This window comes from Podarcis vaucheri (genome assembly GCF_965113315.1).
Source record: "Podarcis vaucheri genome assembly, chromosome: 4".
NCBI lineage: Eukaryota > Metazoa > Chordata > Lepidosauria > Squamata > Lacertidae > Podarcis > Podarcis vaucheri.
The window spans coordinates 4,951,613-4,967,143 of record NC_138762.1 but is presented as its reverse complement, the minus strand read 5'-3'; the positions used below and the strand labels follow the sequence as shown (position 1 = coordinate 4,967,143).

At 51.7% G+C, this 15,531-nt stretch overlaps 2 protein-coding genes across 8 annotated transcripts in view; one reads left to right on the top strand and one right to left on the bottom strand.

Annotated features, from left to right (window-relative positions):
• LOC309530321 (uncharacterized protein) overlaps positions 1-15,531 on the bottom strand; it is a 275,292-nt gene that overhangs the window by 144,683 nt on the left and 115,078 nt on the right. The window lies entirely within an intron of this gene.
• Positions 1-15,531, top strand: part of LOC309530344 (uncharacterized protein) — a 187,212-nt gene that overhangs the window by 98,975 nt on the left and 72,706 nt on the right. Inside the window, exons 4-5 of the mRNA XM_082219227.1 lie at positions 13,923-14,005; positions 14,902-15,028. Of these exons, the coding sequence (XP_082075353.1) occupies positions 13,923-14,005; positions 14,902-15,028 (210 nt within the window). The remainder of the gene's footprint in view (positions 1-13,922; positions 14,006-14,901; positions 15,029-15,531) is intronic.

The window sequence follows — 15,531 nt, the reverse complement described above, 5'->3', positions numbered from 1 at the left end:
TCCGGTTCCACTCCACCCTTTTAAAATTTAAATATCAAAACAGATCCCATCTCTCAGAGCATGTAAACCACATGAGTGGAAAGACCCCCTGTGCCACTTACAGAAACAGGACTATGCTTCCTTCTACCATCTTTAAAGTAAACCTCTAAGTAACGAAACCAAATCGACCCAAGTCTGCCTTCCTCCACCAACCTGAACTTCGCTCTTCAAGCCAAAAGGCAACACTTCCCTGTCCCTGAGCGAAACCCCCTGGCCTGTCATAGGTAGAGCTGCCACAACACCAGTGGCATTTACCCCTGCGCAACGCAGGGACTGACTGAGTGGGTGGCGAGATGCTTTCAGCCCCGGACACTTGGCGGGTACTGAAGGGGCCGTGCAGGCCAGATTCACGACCCTGGCGGGCTGGATTTGGCCCAAGGAACATAGTTTGAGGACCCCTGGTCTACACTGACTGAGACATTCTGCATGCCAAGCAGATGCTCCAGGGCTCCCCATATTTCCCTGGTCTTTCAATGTTACGCTATTAGCAACCATGGAGATTCCACCTGCCTCTTTTGAAATGAGAACACTCACCTAATCAATTTTAATAGTAATAATTTATATCCCACCCATCTGACTGGGTTCCCCAGCCACTCTGGGCGGCTTCCAACAAAATATTAAAATACAATAGTCCATCAAATATTCAAAGCTTCCCTAAACATAATAACAACAGTCCATTTTCAGTCCTTTGAATTAGCAATTAAGCATTTCTGGAAAGTGAAATGGCATACTTTTGTGGCGTGCATAAGCGTGCATAAGAAAGTATTACTCATTTATGATGAGAATAGGATTTATTTATTTCGAACTTTGCTGGGTTCCTCCTTGGCCACCAGTGCAATGGTTTCAGCAGGGCTAGAACTCAGGACCCGCTGCCTTGAGGGACATCTAAGAGCAGTTGGGCAGGGAAAGGTCTCCCTTGGGAGGTGGTGGACTCTCCTTCCTTGGAGGTTTCTGAGCAGAGATCGGACGGCCATCTGCCATGGATGCTTTAGCTGAGATTCCTGCATTGCTGGGGGTTGTAATAATAATAATTGAAAGGGACATCGGTTTTCAGACCAAGAATGTAAAGATCAGGCAGCAAAGTTTCTTAAAGAAAAAGTTTTTATTTGGTTTTGCCAGACAAAAGCAAAAGGGTGCATTTCAGTAAAATGAGAAAATGCCCACCCTCCAAAGGGGGTGGTCTACTTATATACCTTTCTTGCTAAGCATAGTTCAGCCCCTTACCCCTCCCCATCTATTGCATATTCATCATAGCTCTACCAATCAGATTGGTGGCTGCCGTGTTCGGTTTCAAGCTTGCACTAATCACTAGATGGCGCTGCTGGCTTATAAGCTGCTTGACCTCTTCACTATTTCCAGTAAATGAGCCCCCAGCCCACACATTTCTGGGAATGGGCTGTGGTTTCTAAATAGAGCCCATCTCCGGGGTCTTGCGGTCTTCGTGGTGGGCAACATCCTGTTATTGTGTTAGTCAGGGGCTCGTTTCTCAGAAATAGCTTAGTACATGCAAAATTCCCCTAACCACAAGCATGCAACTGCTGTTCTTGCAAAATATAACAGAGACCTGGTTTGCTCTTAGCTGGCTCTTCTAGAGAATAGAAAATGGCCTTTTGCCTGGTAAGGGTACAACAGAAAATGGCTCCCGTCTGGCTCTCTCAGTCTTCACCCCTTCATTCCCCCCTTTCCATCCCGAAGATGCAGAACCCAGGTCAAGGTTCCCCATCTTCGGTTGATGGACCTATAGATGCAAAATCATAGAGAGCCAGAACCTGTGTGCGTGTTGCTGCATTAACTGAGCGGCTCACCATTTGGCGTACAATCTGAATAAGACAAGGCACAAAGCATGATAAGGCGATTACAATAAGAAAGAAAACCAGAACCACAAGTAAAATCTCTTTTAACCATGACCATCCTGGGAGCCAAGAGGTAAGCCAATTCCAAATACTGGGAAGACCTGTACCATCTTGACTAATCTTGTGGAACAAGTCAGCTTGCTTCTTAATGCGCTCAACATCATTCTCCACACGTTTACTTTGGTTGTATATGGATGCTAACTCCCTAATGCGCCAAATATCTGTCAACACGCGTTGGTCTCGGTTAATGTATACGCAGCAGGAGGAGTTCAGAAAGGCACAAACCCCTCCTTGGCTGGCCAGTAGGTAGTCCAAAGCAATCCTGTTCTGTAGAGTGGTAGCGGCCATCTGCCTGATTTCCAGCTGAAGGGCCATAAGGGCATCAGCCGTGGAGTTAGCCACTAGAGCCATTTGTGCTACCTCTTCCTGCAGGGAGGTTAAAGCATCTGCGGTGGAGGCCGCAAAGATCTCCAGTGAGGCTGAAATATTGACCAGGGCTCGTTCCACCTCATAGACTCCAAGGCCAGGGAAAAACGCTCTCATAAAGGAGTGAAAGCCGGTGTTTCTGATCACCAGGGGGTTGTCCGCCCTGCGGTAGCGGGGGCGGGCCACTCCCGGGAAGGTGTCATGGATCGTGAGCCCTGGGGCCAAGGTTCCTAGGGTGCAGGTCCCATACCAATTGCGAGGCAATGTCTTGTAAGCTGTGTGATCGCAAAGCCAGAACCATCCCTTTTTCCACCCTGGCGTTGCAAGGGGCCCGGTGGCGTAGTGCCAGGGGTGGTGTAAGGTCTGTTTAGCGCGAGTCACATTATGTATGTAAGTACACCCTGAGTGATTGCCCACAAAAACCTCGTCTGGAATGTCCGGCTGCCACCAATCGTCAGGGGGAGTATGGTTCCTGTAGTAGGCTTTCCAAACGGCACTGTCCACAGGTGGTATACTCCTGTGGATGCACGGGCCTCCCTCTATGACCCTGTCAAGTCTCCAAATGTGGTGTTGGGGAACCCTGTAGGAGTCGTTCAGCCATGGGGGCCCAACTATCAGCAGACGTAGAAAAGAAGTTGCATTCATAGAGAAAGGTACTCCCGTTATGGGGATCCCCTGTCCCAGATGCATGGGGACGTGCACGCATACCCAACATTCTGACCTATTCAGGCTCTTGGCTACCGCCGTTGTCATGTTTAGGAAGGTATTGTCCTTCCACCCCGTGGCCATTTGCGAGGTGAGGACCCATAGGAGCCAGAGGGTGACCTGATTCCTCATCTTGTTCAGTACCCCAGAACAGGGGACTGTACCACCAACACAGGAATCCTACAAAAATGGCAATGCCGCAAGCAAAAAGGAGGGTGGCCCACCAAGGCCAGGGCATGGGGCTTCTAACTTCTGGCCGTGCTACGGCGTGAACAGCGTGCACACACGTAGCGTTCCCACTCTTCCCAGGGAAAGGTGTCTGTCCGGAAGTGGAACACTGCTAGGCCTTGGGAACTGCGGGGGTGGCGGTAGACCCTGTAAGTTTCGAAAACGGGGCCCACTCCCCGGATGAGGCCGAAGGGCCTAAGAGCCCACTCCTGAGCCTCCGAAGCTCTGTAGACCAGCCACAAGGGAAGAACGGTGTGTTGACGCAGGGTAAATGTATAGTGGCCACACCTGAACGCTCCTTCCTGCAAAAAGAAGCTGCTCCGGGTTACTGGCCGGGCAAACCACTTGTAACACTGCTGTGCTGACCAGTCCTCGTGATAGGGTTCTAACGGGGAAGGGCGTCTCTGCATGCGGTGAGATTTCTATACCTAGTTGCCAAGATACCAGCGGTAGCGTCCTTCCTGGGCCTGGCGATATGCAACGTCCAGGAGCTCCGCTAATTCGGGACCCCTAACATTCCAGGGCCTATACCAGGGTCTGGATTCTTCTGAAGCTAGGAGTACTGTCTGCCGGCCTGCTGGTCCTATTGGGTGGTTGTCGCCCACGTGGCCTCTAACCAGGGCGAAGGGAGGCTGAAACCCTGGGGTGGCAACCCTTATGCAGCCACAAGAATATCCTGCCACATCCACAGGTATTGGGTGTGGGGTCACCAAGCCTATTAGTTCAGGTCTTACTCTGGGATTTTGGGAGGTTCGAGCCACCACAACAACCACAGGTGGGGCTGCGGGATTTACGGGTACTTGTTCAGCAATCTCAATACGCCCCGGGGTCAAGCTCCCTCCCATTCAACACCTGAGCCAATATTCCTTCAACACCCGGGTCAGGGTCTGGGCGTGGTATGCCAAATGGGGTTGGTACTGTGCTCCACCTCCCCGGTCCAGTGCTCTCCCCCCCCTTAGGCAGTGGGATATCTCCCCTCCAAAACAGGAGCGGGCGAAAACTCGATAGAGTTCGACCGTTTCCTCGACTTCGCGTAGGAGCAATACCCACGTGCGTTGGGACGTGTCGTGGACAAGGAGCCACAGAGGGTAAGTGGGATGCCTCACTGCCGCTGCCCTGTGAGGCCCCCGCTCCCAATAGCCGACAAGGACGCCGTCCCTTACCACCGGTAGGACGAACCACTCGTAGCAGAGGTCAGCAGGCCAGAAGGATTGGTATGGCTCGGTGGGGTCAGGACGATAGGACATAGAACAAAACGGTAGGCACAGAATAGAGAAAGGGGAAAGTCTCTGTGAAAGTCTTTGTGATGATCAGTCGCAGGAACAGTTGCCCGTGGCCTAACGCACTTCCGGTGGCGTCAGACGCAAGGTGATGATCCGTCGCAGGAACCGTTGCCCGTGGCCTGACGCGCTTCCGGTGGCGTCAGACACAAGGGTTCTTGGAGAGAGTCAATTTCAGAGGGTCAGCAGGGTTGCTTTTGCACGTCCAGACACCCTCAGACTTCTTCAGACGTGTGTGATGGATCCAGGGAGTCACCTCGGCTACTTTCACCGCGGTAGGAGTGGAGAGGAGGACGGTGTACGGGCCTCGCCACTTCGGGATGAGAGGGTCGCGCTTCCACTCTTTCAACCACACGGAGTCCCCTGGCTGGAACTGGTGGACCGGCTCAGCGAGACTGCAGGGTGTGCGCTCGAGGGTGTACCTGGAAAGGGAAGCAAACACACGGGACAAGGATTGCACTTGTTCCTGGGTAATATGGTCTCCCACCCGGCCCAAACTGGCGGGGAGGTCTCTGACGAAAGGGGGTGGCCTGCCATACAAAAGTTCAAAGGGTGACAGTCTCAGTCTCTTGGTTGGAGCACTCCGGACCCGAAACAAAGCAAGGGGCAGGACATCTATCCAGCATAGTCCTGTCTCTTGTGTCAGTTTGGCCAAATGGGTCTTCAGGGTGCGATTCATGCGTTCGGTTTTCCCTGAGCTCTGGGGTCGGTACGCTGTGTGGAGCCTCCATCTAATCTGCAGCGCTTTGCATACTTCTTGCACAACTTTATCAATGAAGGCCGGCCCATTGTCGCTGCCAATACTTCTGGGGAGGCCAAAGCGGGGTATGAGTTCATTCAATAGTTTCTTGGTCACCTCACGAGCTTTTTCTGTTCTAGTGGGGTAGGCCTCTGTCCAGCCCGTCAGGGTGCAGACAAACACAAGCAGGTATTTGATGCCCCTTGCGGATGGTAGTTCAGTGAAGTCCACAATCAGGCTTTCCATAGGGGTAAAGCCAACGTGTTGTACTCCCGGTGGAGGGAGGTGGCCTTGTCTGGGGGTGTTCTTGGCGCACAGGACACACCTCTGAGATATAGCAGCAACTAATTGAGCAAGGTTAGTGATATAGAAAAGTCTCCCAAGGTGCGCCCTGGCAGCTGGACCCCCCAGATGAGTGGATTCGTGGTAGTTCTTCACAATCACGGAGGCCAGATGTTGGGGCACAAACACACGGTTGTCAGGTAGACGGAACCATCCTTCCTGGAGTGTCGCTCCTTCCTGGCATGCCCACTGCTTTTCTTCAGGTGTGTAGCGTGGTTGCACGTCGTCTGGAGTGAATTCTGGGATGAGGGCTGCATTGAGTGCTGGTGGAGGTTTCAAAGCTGCTTCCCGAGCCGCACTGTCTGCTTTCCGGTTGCCCCTAGTGACCATGTCCCTGCCTCTCCCGTGGCCCTTGCAGTGCATCACGGCAATCTTTTCGGGACCCCATACCGCTTCCAGTAGGGTCTCAACTTCTGGGCCGTATTTCAAAGCTTTCCCGTGGGCTCCGATCAAGCCTCGCTCCTTCCAGAGGGCTCCATGCGCATGCAGGGTTAAGAAGGCGTACTTGGAATCTGTGTAGATGTTAGCCTTACATCCAGCTGCCAATTGCAGGGCCCTGGTCAGCCCAATCAATTCGGCCTTTTGGGCAGAGGTGCCGGGGGACAAAGGTTCTGCTTCCACAACTTCCTCATTGGTCACTACAGCATACCCGGCTTTCCGGACTCCGTCCAGGATGAAACTACTACCATCTGTGTAGTATACAACGTCTGGATTCTTCAGCGGCTCATCCTTCAGGTCTGGTCTGCTGGAGTAAACCTCATCCATCACTTGGAGACAATCGTGGTGTTCTATAGTATCTGTGTCAGGCAAGGGTAGTAGAGTAGCTGGATTGAGGGTATTGACAACTCGTAGATGTATTCTGGGATTCTCACACAACAGTCCTTGGTACTTGGCCATGCGAGGGTTGGTCATCCAATAGTTCCCTTTAAATTCCATAAGGGTAAGAACGGAGTGGGGCACATTCACATGCATTTCTTGGCCGAACGTGAACTTGCCTGCTTCTTCTACTATGGTGGCGGTGGCGGCCACGGCCCGCATACAGGGTGGCCATCCTTTCGCTGTGGGGTCTAATTGTTTGGAGAGGTAGGCGACGGGTCGATTCCAACTGCCTAACCTCTGAGTCAGGACCCCAGCGGCTACGCCGTTTTGTTCATGCACATACAATTGGAATGCTTTCCCGGGATTTGGCAAACCCAGGGCTGGTGCGGCCATGAGGCATCGTTTAATAGTCTCAAAGGCTTCTTGTTGGGCCGGTCCCCATTCAAAGGGATCTCTTTCTCCTCCTCTAGTACTTTCATTGAGGGGTTTGGCTAAAATACTGAAGGCTGGGATCCAGATTCTGCAAAAGCCTGCTGCTCCTAGGAAACCCCTCAACTGTTTTCTGGTAGTGGGTTCCTTCATGCAACAGATGGCTTCCTTTCTCTCAGGGCGCAGTGCCCTCTGCTGGTGCGACACATTAAAACCTAAATACTTCACTTCTTCCTGACATAATTGAGCTTTCTTTCGGGAAACTTTGTATCCCGCCTCCCACAACAGGTGGAGCAATTCTTCGGTGCCCTCCCTACAAGTCTCATAGTCCACTGCCGCAAGAATGATGTCATCAACGTACTGGAGCACCACCTTGTGGCCAGGCACGGAATTGTACCGCGCCAGGTCTTTTGCCAATGCTGTGCCAAAAAGAGTGGGGGAGTTCTTAAACCCTTGGGGAAGTCTCGTCCAAGTGAGTTGCCCTTTTGTACCGGTCACTGGATCCTCCCACTGGAAGGCGAAAAGGGGTTGGCTTTGAGGGGCCAGGCGGCAACAGAAAAAGGCATCTTTAAGGTCTAGAACGGTGAAGAAGGTGGCTTCCGGTGGGATGAGACTTAATAAGGTATATGGGTTTGGCACGTTGGGGTGTAGGGTCTCCGTGGCTTGGTTGACGACCCTTAAGTCCTGTGCTGGACGGTAATCCCGGAGGATTGTCTTCAGCCCAGACGCCAGGTGGCGCTTTAAGGTTTTTCGGGATATGATCATTCGCAGAGACTGGCTGGGGCTCGGCGGCCAATGCTGCTAGAAATCGCCATGAATGTTCTCTGGGCACTGTAACTGACATTATGCCACTTGCCTGTGGGGGCAATTTCAACTCGGGTCCCTTGGGGGTGAAGGTAATTTGAGCCTGTAGTTTGGAGAGGACGTCTCTTCCTAACAAGGGCACTGGGCACTCAGGTATGTACAAGAATTGATGGGTCAGGTGACGCCCCCCGATCTGACAGTCCAAGGGTTGTAGGAACGGTTTTCTTGAATAATTGCCAGTGGCCCCCACTATGTTCACTGTTCTCTGGCTTTCACGTTGAAGGGGAGTAGTCAAGACTGAGTATTGGGCGCCGGTATCGATCATAAAATTGATAAGTCGGTTCCCTAATTTGATTTTGACCATGGGTTCCGATTGGGAACCTGAGAAGGCTGGCTGTGTGCCTACAAGGGAGGAACCCGGTCCATCCTAGTCTTCATAGTCGCCCATGGCTGCCAGACCCACAAGGTCTGTCCGGTCTGGTCCTCTGGCGTATCTTCCTTCCACTATCCTGCCCCGGCGTTCCCGTCCTCGGCCTCCTCCCATCCTTCCTGGCTGGTTTTGGGGGCACTCGGCTTTCCAGTGGCCCTCTTGTTTGCATATCGCACACTGGTTTCTTCCTAAGCCTTGATTTTTTCCTCCCCCTCGGCTGCGGGGCTCTGACTGACTGCGGCGGACCTCCCGGTTCCCTGGGCGGTGCGCGATTGCCGCGGCTATCACTGCTGCCTTTTCCTTCATCCACTGCTTTTTCTCCTTCTTCTCCACATCCCCCCTCTGCTCAAAGACCTTCTGGGCGATGGCCATGAGTTGGGACCTGGTCATGCCTTGGAACCCGGGTTGTTTTTGAATTTTTACTCTAATGTCTTTTGCACACTGTCCAATGAAGGAGGCATTGACCATCAACTCATGTGCGGGGGTTTCGGGGTCGAAGGGAGTCCAAGTTCGGTAAGCGTCTATCAGGCGTTCCAAGAAGTCGCCAGGACTCTCGTCTGGCCGTTGCAGGACACTCGAAACTTTGGACAGGTCAGTGGGTTTTTTAGCTGCCCTACGTACTCCATGTAGGAGAATTTCTCGGTAGGTGGTTAGGGTGGTACGGCTGTCTGCATTATTTGGATCCCAATGTGGGTCCGCAAGGGGATACCGATTTGGCCATTCCTGTTCATCCACCTGTTGATCCCTCAAATATTCCAAAGCCTGGGTATTGATTCTCCTCCTTTCCTCCGAGGTAAAAAGGGTATTCAGTAATTGCTGGCAATCTGGCCAGGTGGGCTCATGGGCTGCAAATATAGAGGACAGTAGGTCCAACATTGCCTGGGGTTTTTCAGCGAATGGCGGGGTGTGGGTCTTCCAGTTAAACAAATCAGTTGTGGTAAAAGGAACATATTGAAGGGTAAATGTTCTTTGGGGCGGCGGTGGCGGCGGGTTATCGCCGTCGGCTGCTCCTGCTGCAGGCGCCGGAGGCGGGCTATCATAAACCACGCGAAGGGGGGTCATTACTGCTGCTTTCGCCTCTGCAGCGGCCCTACATTGTTTTATGTATGAGCCCAAGGCTTTGGCTCGGCCATGGCGATATGCTTTTTCAGCGTCTCGGTACATGGTGGTGTTGGTTCTCCTTTTGGCCATGTCTTCCCTCAGGGTTTTAAGGTGGGGATATATTTCTTCTAGGATCTGATCACTGGGTTCTGTCTGGTCTTCTCCTGGGGCAGGTTTTCCCCCTTCAGCGCCTATTGGAACATATTGGGGCGGCGGCAATGGTGGAGCGTTGGGGACTTGAGGGGCTTGTCCCTGTTCTCCTAAGGGGGCCACTACGGTCGGTGGAACATACGGCGGTGGGGCTAAGACTTCAGCCTCGGGTCCCTGGTAAATGGGTTTCTTGGGACATTTTCCTGACTTTGTACCCCTAACTTCAGCCCTGAGGGCCATGACTTTGCAATATTCAGTCCTGCATTTCTTCAACCAGGGGGGGTTTTTATCTACCACACTCAGCCAACTGTCTATATAGGGGATCTGGTCAGGATGTCCCCCCTGGTCCTTGATGATATTTCCCCATAAACTGGCGACCAGGGACCGGTCAAAGGTGCCGATGGACGGCCATTCCGTTCCTTGCGTTGGCCAGTCTAATTCACACAGAGTTCTTAGGCGTTCTGGTGTCATAGTGACACCGTAGTCTCCGCTGAAGCCTTTTTTAAAGTTGTTCAACATACATTGAAGGGGAGTAACATTCCCGGTCGATGCACCCCCACCCATATTTAGTATGGCCCTTTACAACGTCACCACACCAAAAATTCACAAACTCACAGAATCAATTCAGACTTTTTCCGGACGGTGTCACTCTTTCCAAACATACACCTTTTGCTGCAGATTGTGACTCGTCGCGGTCGCCCGGACAGAGAAATGCACAATCCTACTTCCGCGCGGCCAAGGGATGACTAAATCCCGGCCCCATTCATTCATACAGTCACCCTGTAACATACGTGCACAAGAGTGCCTCTTTCGCCAGACGTTGTACAATCCAACTAACCACCCAGCAATTCCAACCCTCTTTTACCTCTTCTTAATACCTAAGTGTGATTGGATGCCAGGGGGACACTCCTTCCCCCTTTGTCCAGACACACTGGGGGTGTGATCAGGACCCCCCTTCTCCTTAATTATTAAATAAGGAGGTTACCCTATCGGGACCCGTTGTCATCTACTCACCCACTGCCGGCTGATTCTGAGACCTAGGAACCTCGGTTCTTTAATCCGTTGCTCGCCTCCAGGATGCAGACAGCAGAGGGTCAAGTCGCCTTCTGTCCTCCTCCGAAGAAACAGTTCGGTGGGCGCCTTGGAAGCAGGAGGTCTGTTGGCCCCCTGCCGTCCCTGCCCAGAGGGCAAGGGAGCTGCCTCCTGGTCAGGACTTAAGGTCCTTAGGATCCGAGTCACGGCACCAAATGAAAGGGACATCGGTTTTCAGACCAAGAATGTAAAGATCAGGCAGCAAAGTTTCTTAAAGAAAAAGTTTTTATTTGGTTTTGCCAGACAAAAGCAAAAGGGTGCATTTCAGTAAAATGAGAAAATGCCCACCCTCCAAAGGGGGTGGTCTACTTATATACCTTTCTTGCTAAGCATAGTTCAGCCCCTTACCCCTCCCCATCTATTGCATATTCATCATAGCTCTACCAATCAGATTGGTGGCTGCCGTGTTCGGTTTCAAGCTTGCACTAATCACTAGATGGCGCTGCTGGCTTATAAGCTGCTTGACCTCTTCACTATTTCCAGTAAATGAGCCCCCAGCCCACACATTTCTGGGAATGGGCTGTGGTTTCTAAATAGAGCCCATCTCCGGGGTCTTGCGGTCTTCGTGGTGGGCAACATCCTGTTATTGTGTTAGTCAGGGGCTCGTTTCTCAGAAATAGCTTAGTACATGCAAAATTCCCCTAACCACAAGCATGCAACTGCTGTTCTTGCAAAATATAACAGAGACCTGGTTTGCTCTTAGCTGGCTCTTCTAGAGAATAGAAAATGGCCTTTTGCCTGGTAAGGGTACAACAGAAAATGGCTCCCGTCTGGCTCTCTCAGTCTTCACCCCTTCATAATAATAATAATAATAATAATAATAATAATAATAATAATAATAATTTATTTATACCCCACTCATATGTCGGGTTTCCCCAGCCACTCTGGGCGGCTTCCAATAAAACACTAAAATACAATAACCTATTAAACAGGGCTGCCTGTTTAGAGAACTAGACCCGGCCCCCTCTTGCTTCGGGTTGGACTAGATGACCCTGGGATCCCCTCCTATCTCTCCACTCCTGAATTCCAGGAGGAGCTTCCTTGCCTCCTGCAAAGCCCTTTTCCCTGCAAGCTCTTCCTCTGGTTTCTGGCCAAGGGAGGGAGATGCTCAGAGTCCAGCCAAGAGCCTCACCCCCAAAAGGATATCTGGGCATTGGCAGCTGCCCCCCTAAATCCATAAGAAATAATAAGAATCTGAGAGAGGGCTGAGCGGGAGGGACTCGGCTTGGCAAGGGTTAAAGGGAAGTGATCTTCCTTCTTAGAGAGGAGAGGAAGGAAGGGGGGGCAGGTCCTCCAGAGCCAAGGCCCCTCCCTCCCCAGTCCTTTCCTTGCTTTGGTGTCTCTCCTGCAAGGGCTGCATCAGGTGAGTCTCCTCTCTCTCCCCCCAGAGGGTGCAGTGGGGAGACGGGGGGGGGGTCCCAGGGCTGCAGCAGGAGAGGGGGCCAGGGGGGCCTGATCTGCTCCTGCAGGGGGGACCCCAAGTCAGGGAGGAGAGGGTCCTGCCAGGGAGGGGCCAGGTCTGCCACGCCCTCCTTCCTGCAGATCAGAGGATCCCAAACTCATTTGCCCCCCCCCTTTCAGAAAAGATATCCCTTCTTTATACAAAGGAGTCCCTGGGACTTTAACTCTGTGTGACGTCGCTCAGCCTCATTGCACAACAGAGGAAACAGGTGCAAATGGTTTTCCAAAGCTGGAGGAAGAGGTGGACTAGCCCCCTCCCCCCCCCAAAAAAAAAAACACAACGGGGATGAAGGAAGGAAAAGTAGGAAAGAGAGGCCAGGAATAAAGAGAGGGATCCCAGGCCATGGTCTGGCTGCTGCATTGCAAACCAGTTTGTGTTAAGCTATCTAATAGAACAACAACAAAAAATCAAAAAAATCAAGGGAGATGTCTTTGGCCCCGCCCACTTGGCCCTCAGGGGGTTGGCCAGATACATTCCTGGCCCTCAGAAGAGAGAAAAAGAGAACTCACCCCACGAATCTGTCTGGACAGTGGCAGAGATTGCAGAAAAGGAGACAGAAGCAGGGAGTGGAGGTGGGGTGGGGGTGGGGGTGGGGGTGGGGAGCAACTCCTGAGGACCCCCAGGTCAGGACCCCCACTAGAGAAAAGCATCCATTTATCACAAGATACAAATGACTCCCTTGTCATTCGGTTCTGACTTCATGCATTGACTGGAAGGCAGCAGAAACCAGGTTGATTAATCTGACAGAAATCCCTTCAGTTGCCTCAACATTTTGCATTGCTTGAAGGCTAGAGACTTATTTCTTCTCCTCTTCCTCCACCTCTTTCTTTTCAGAAAGATAGATCATGGTCTGGGATCTGGTGCAGTCCAGCCCTGGTTCCCAGCAAGACTCATCCATGCTTGCTCAGGGAACCATTTCCCCCCCTGTCCTACAAATTCTGTAACAGAACAATGTATTTGCTTTGTAGGATTTGCTAGAGCTTCTCATTTACACGGGCAGAACTTGGCAGAAGACCAAAGGGTTCCTTCCGATCTCTCAGAGGCTTCCTGAGAGCACAGATGGATGAGCAAGACTCAGCTGGCCCTGGAACAGGAAGAGGCCATGCCAGCCAACCTGGGAGCAGTGGGGGATTCTGGGAAAACTCTGGGCAGAAGATCCTGGGTGAGAAGGACACCCTCCACTCAGAGGTGCAGAACCAACAGTTGAGACAGTTCTGCTGCCAGGAGGCCAAAGGACCCCGAGAGGTTTGCAGCCGACTCTACCACCTTGACCATCAGTGGCTGAAGCCAGAAAGGCACACGAAAGCTGAGGTGCTGGACCTGGTGATCTTGGAGCAGTTCCTGGCTGTCCTTCCCCTGGAGATGGAGAGCTGGGTGAGGGAATGCGGAGCGGAGACCAGTTCCCAGGCGGTGGCCCTGGCCGAAGGTTTCCTCCTGAGTCAGGCAGAGGAGAGGAAGCAGGTGAGAGAGACTTTCCTCTGGATACTCCCAAGGGGCTCCAAACAGGACAGAGAACATCCCATAATGGTCTGCTGATGGCCCATCCATTTTCTGGGAAAGCATCCATGGAATGAGATCTCACACCCTTCAAGTCTTTTGTCATTCTCTTTCTAGTATCTCTCACCATTCTCTGTTTTGAATCCTTGTTTCTTTCTCAGGGAAAGGATCTCTTTGCAGAAATGGACCTGGATTCCTGTGAGGCAGAGAGGCCTCCGTTGGACACCAGAGAGAGGCCACTGGGTAAGGCGGAAGGTGGTTTTTCTCTGTTTGGTCTCATTCTGTTCGTTTTCCAACTCATCTGAGGGTTCTATTCATCTTGTTTTGGGGGAGACAGTTGGGAACAAGGGTCCAGAAGAGGGGAGATGTATTTTTTCACAACAAACATATGAAATGGGCACAAACGTCCAAATACTCTCAGCAGGTAAGTCCTTCTCAAAGGCCCATCTGTAGTTAGAGATGCCCTGTTTCACCTGTGAGAGAAGCAGGCACTCCTGGCGTCCTGCTTACCTTTTTTCTCTTGCAGGTGGCAGAAGGATGCCGGCAAGACCTCCTGATCCGCCTTTTCATGGGGGCAGAAGGGAAGCAGCGGCTGTGGAACAAGATCAGGTCAGGGGAAGCTGCCTTGTGGGGACAGAGGCTGAGGGATGGAGCAATGTCATGGACTGGTTGGGCACAGAGGAGTGGTGGGAGGAAGCAGCCGGGGAACCAGGAAGGGAAGATGGCTCAGAGCCGAAGGAGTGGAGGTGGAGGAAGGATGAGCGGGAAGAGGGAGAAGAGGGAGAAGCCTGGGAAGAGGAGGTGTCAGAAGCTGAAGGGGAAACAGGGCTTAGTGAGCTGGGAGACTCTGTGGCAGAATGCAGTTTAGAATCAGAGGCAGAAGAGGAAGGAGGCGAGTGGGAGAGGAAGGTCGAGAGGCTGAGGTGAGTCAGGATAAGTAAGAGCCACCGGGGGCTCCCTCTCCTTTTGCCAGAAGCCGCCCTCCCTGCTTGTCTCTCAGAGTCAGGAGACGAAAATAGGCTTATTTTAATTGTAGATTGATCACTGAATGCTAAAATTGTTTTCTAAGCAGTGGACAAACGAGAACAAATAGTGGCCTGGATTCACCTAACCAGCCCTATCGAATGAAAAATGGGGCCTGCCCCCCATTCCTCCCCCTCCCCATGCCGCCCTGAACCCCTTGAATTTGGCTCTAGGGCATTGGGAGGGAACCTTCCTGGAACAGCTCACGAGGAGAGGAGAAAGTGGATCCTTCCATCAGGCAAACTGGAATGCTTGCGTAGGCAGAATGACTTGGAAAACACAAGGCAGAGTAACACCTATTTGCACACAGACAAATACCCATAATTAAAACGCAGAATAAAATAAGCACCCCTAATTAAAATGTGCAGCAAAGCAATTATATTGAAACAACAACGGAATTTACAGGAAGGAAACAACAGAGCATTGTGGAGCAGATCATATTTCTGCTGTCTCAGAGGAGGACATTTCCCTTTTTCTTTTAGGGTCCAGTGTGCTTTGAAGATGTTGCTGTTCATTTCACGGACGAAGAGTGGGCGTTGCTGGATCCTGACCAGAGAGCTCTGCATAAGGACGTCATGGAGGAGAATCGTGGGATCGTGGCCTCTCTTGGTAAGGCTCCCTGTGGGATCGTCATATCTGCCTGGAAAGTCAAAAAATACGTCTATGGACCAACCTCATATATTTTCACAGAGCTCAACTGCGCCCCCTATAACTCCTGGGAACCTAACACCCCCACAGTAAGAATTAACTTACAGTTTTCTCTTTGAACAATTTTCCTCAGATTATTCCTTTTTCTACCAAGATTGGGCTGCTCTCAACTGCCTAGGCCATCTTCAATGTCAGCTTCAGAATTGTTAGGAAAGATAAGTAGTTTCAGGTTTTCTGTTTTTGTTTTTGCTCCTGTCAGTCTTGGGTTGACCAAAGAGACGACTGACATTGGAGATGGAGGGGATGCCATGACTGGGCCAAACAAAATCCATCCCAGAGAAGAAGAGCTAGGCTTATTGAATTTCAGGTAGAAGTAGCAGTGGTGATGATGATGATGATGATGATGATGATGATGATGATGATACAGTGGTACCTCGGTTTACAAACTTTCCGGAACAGGACTG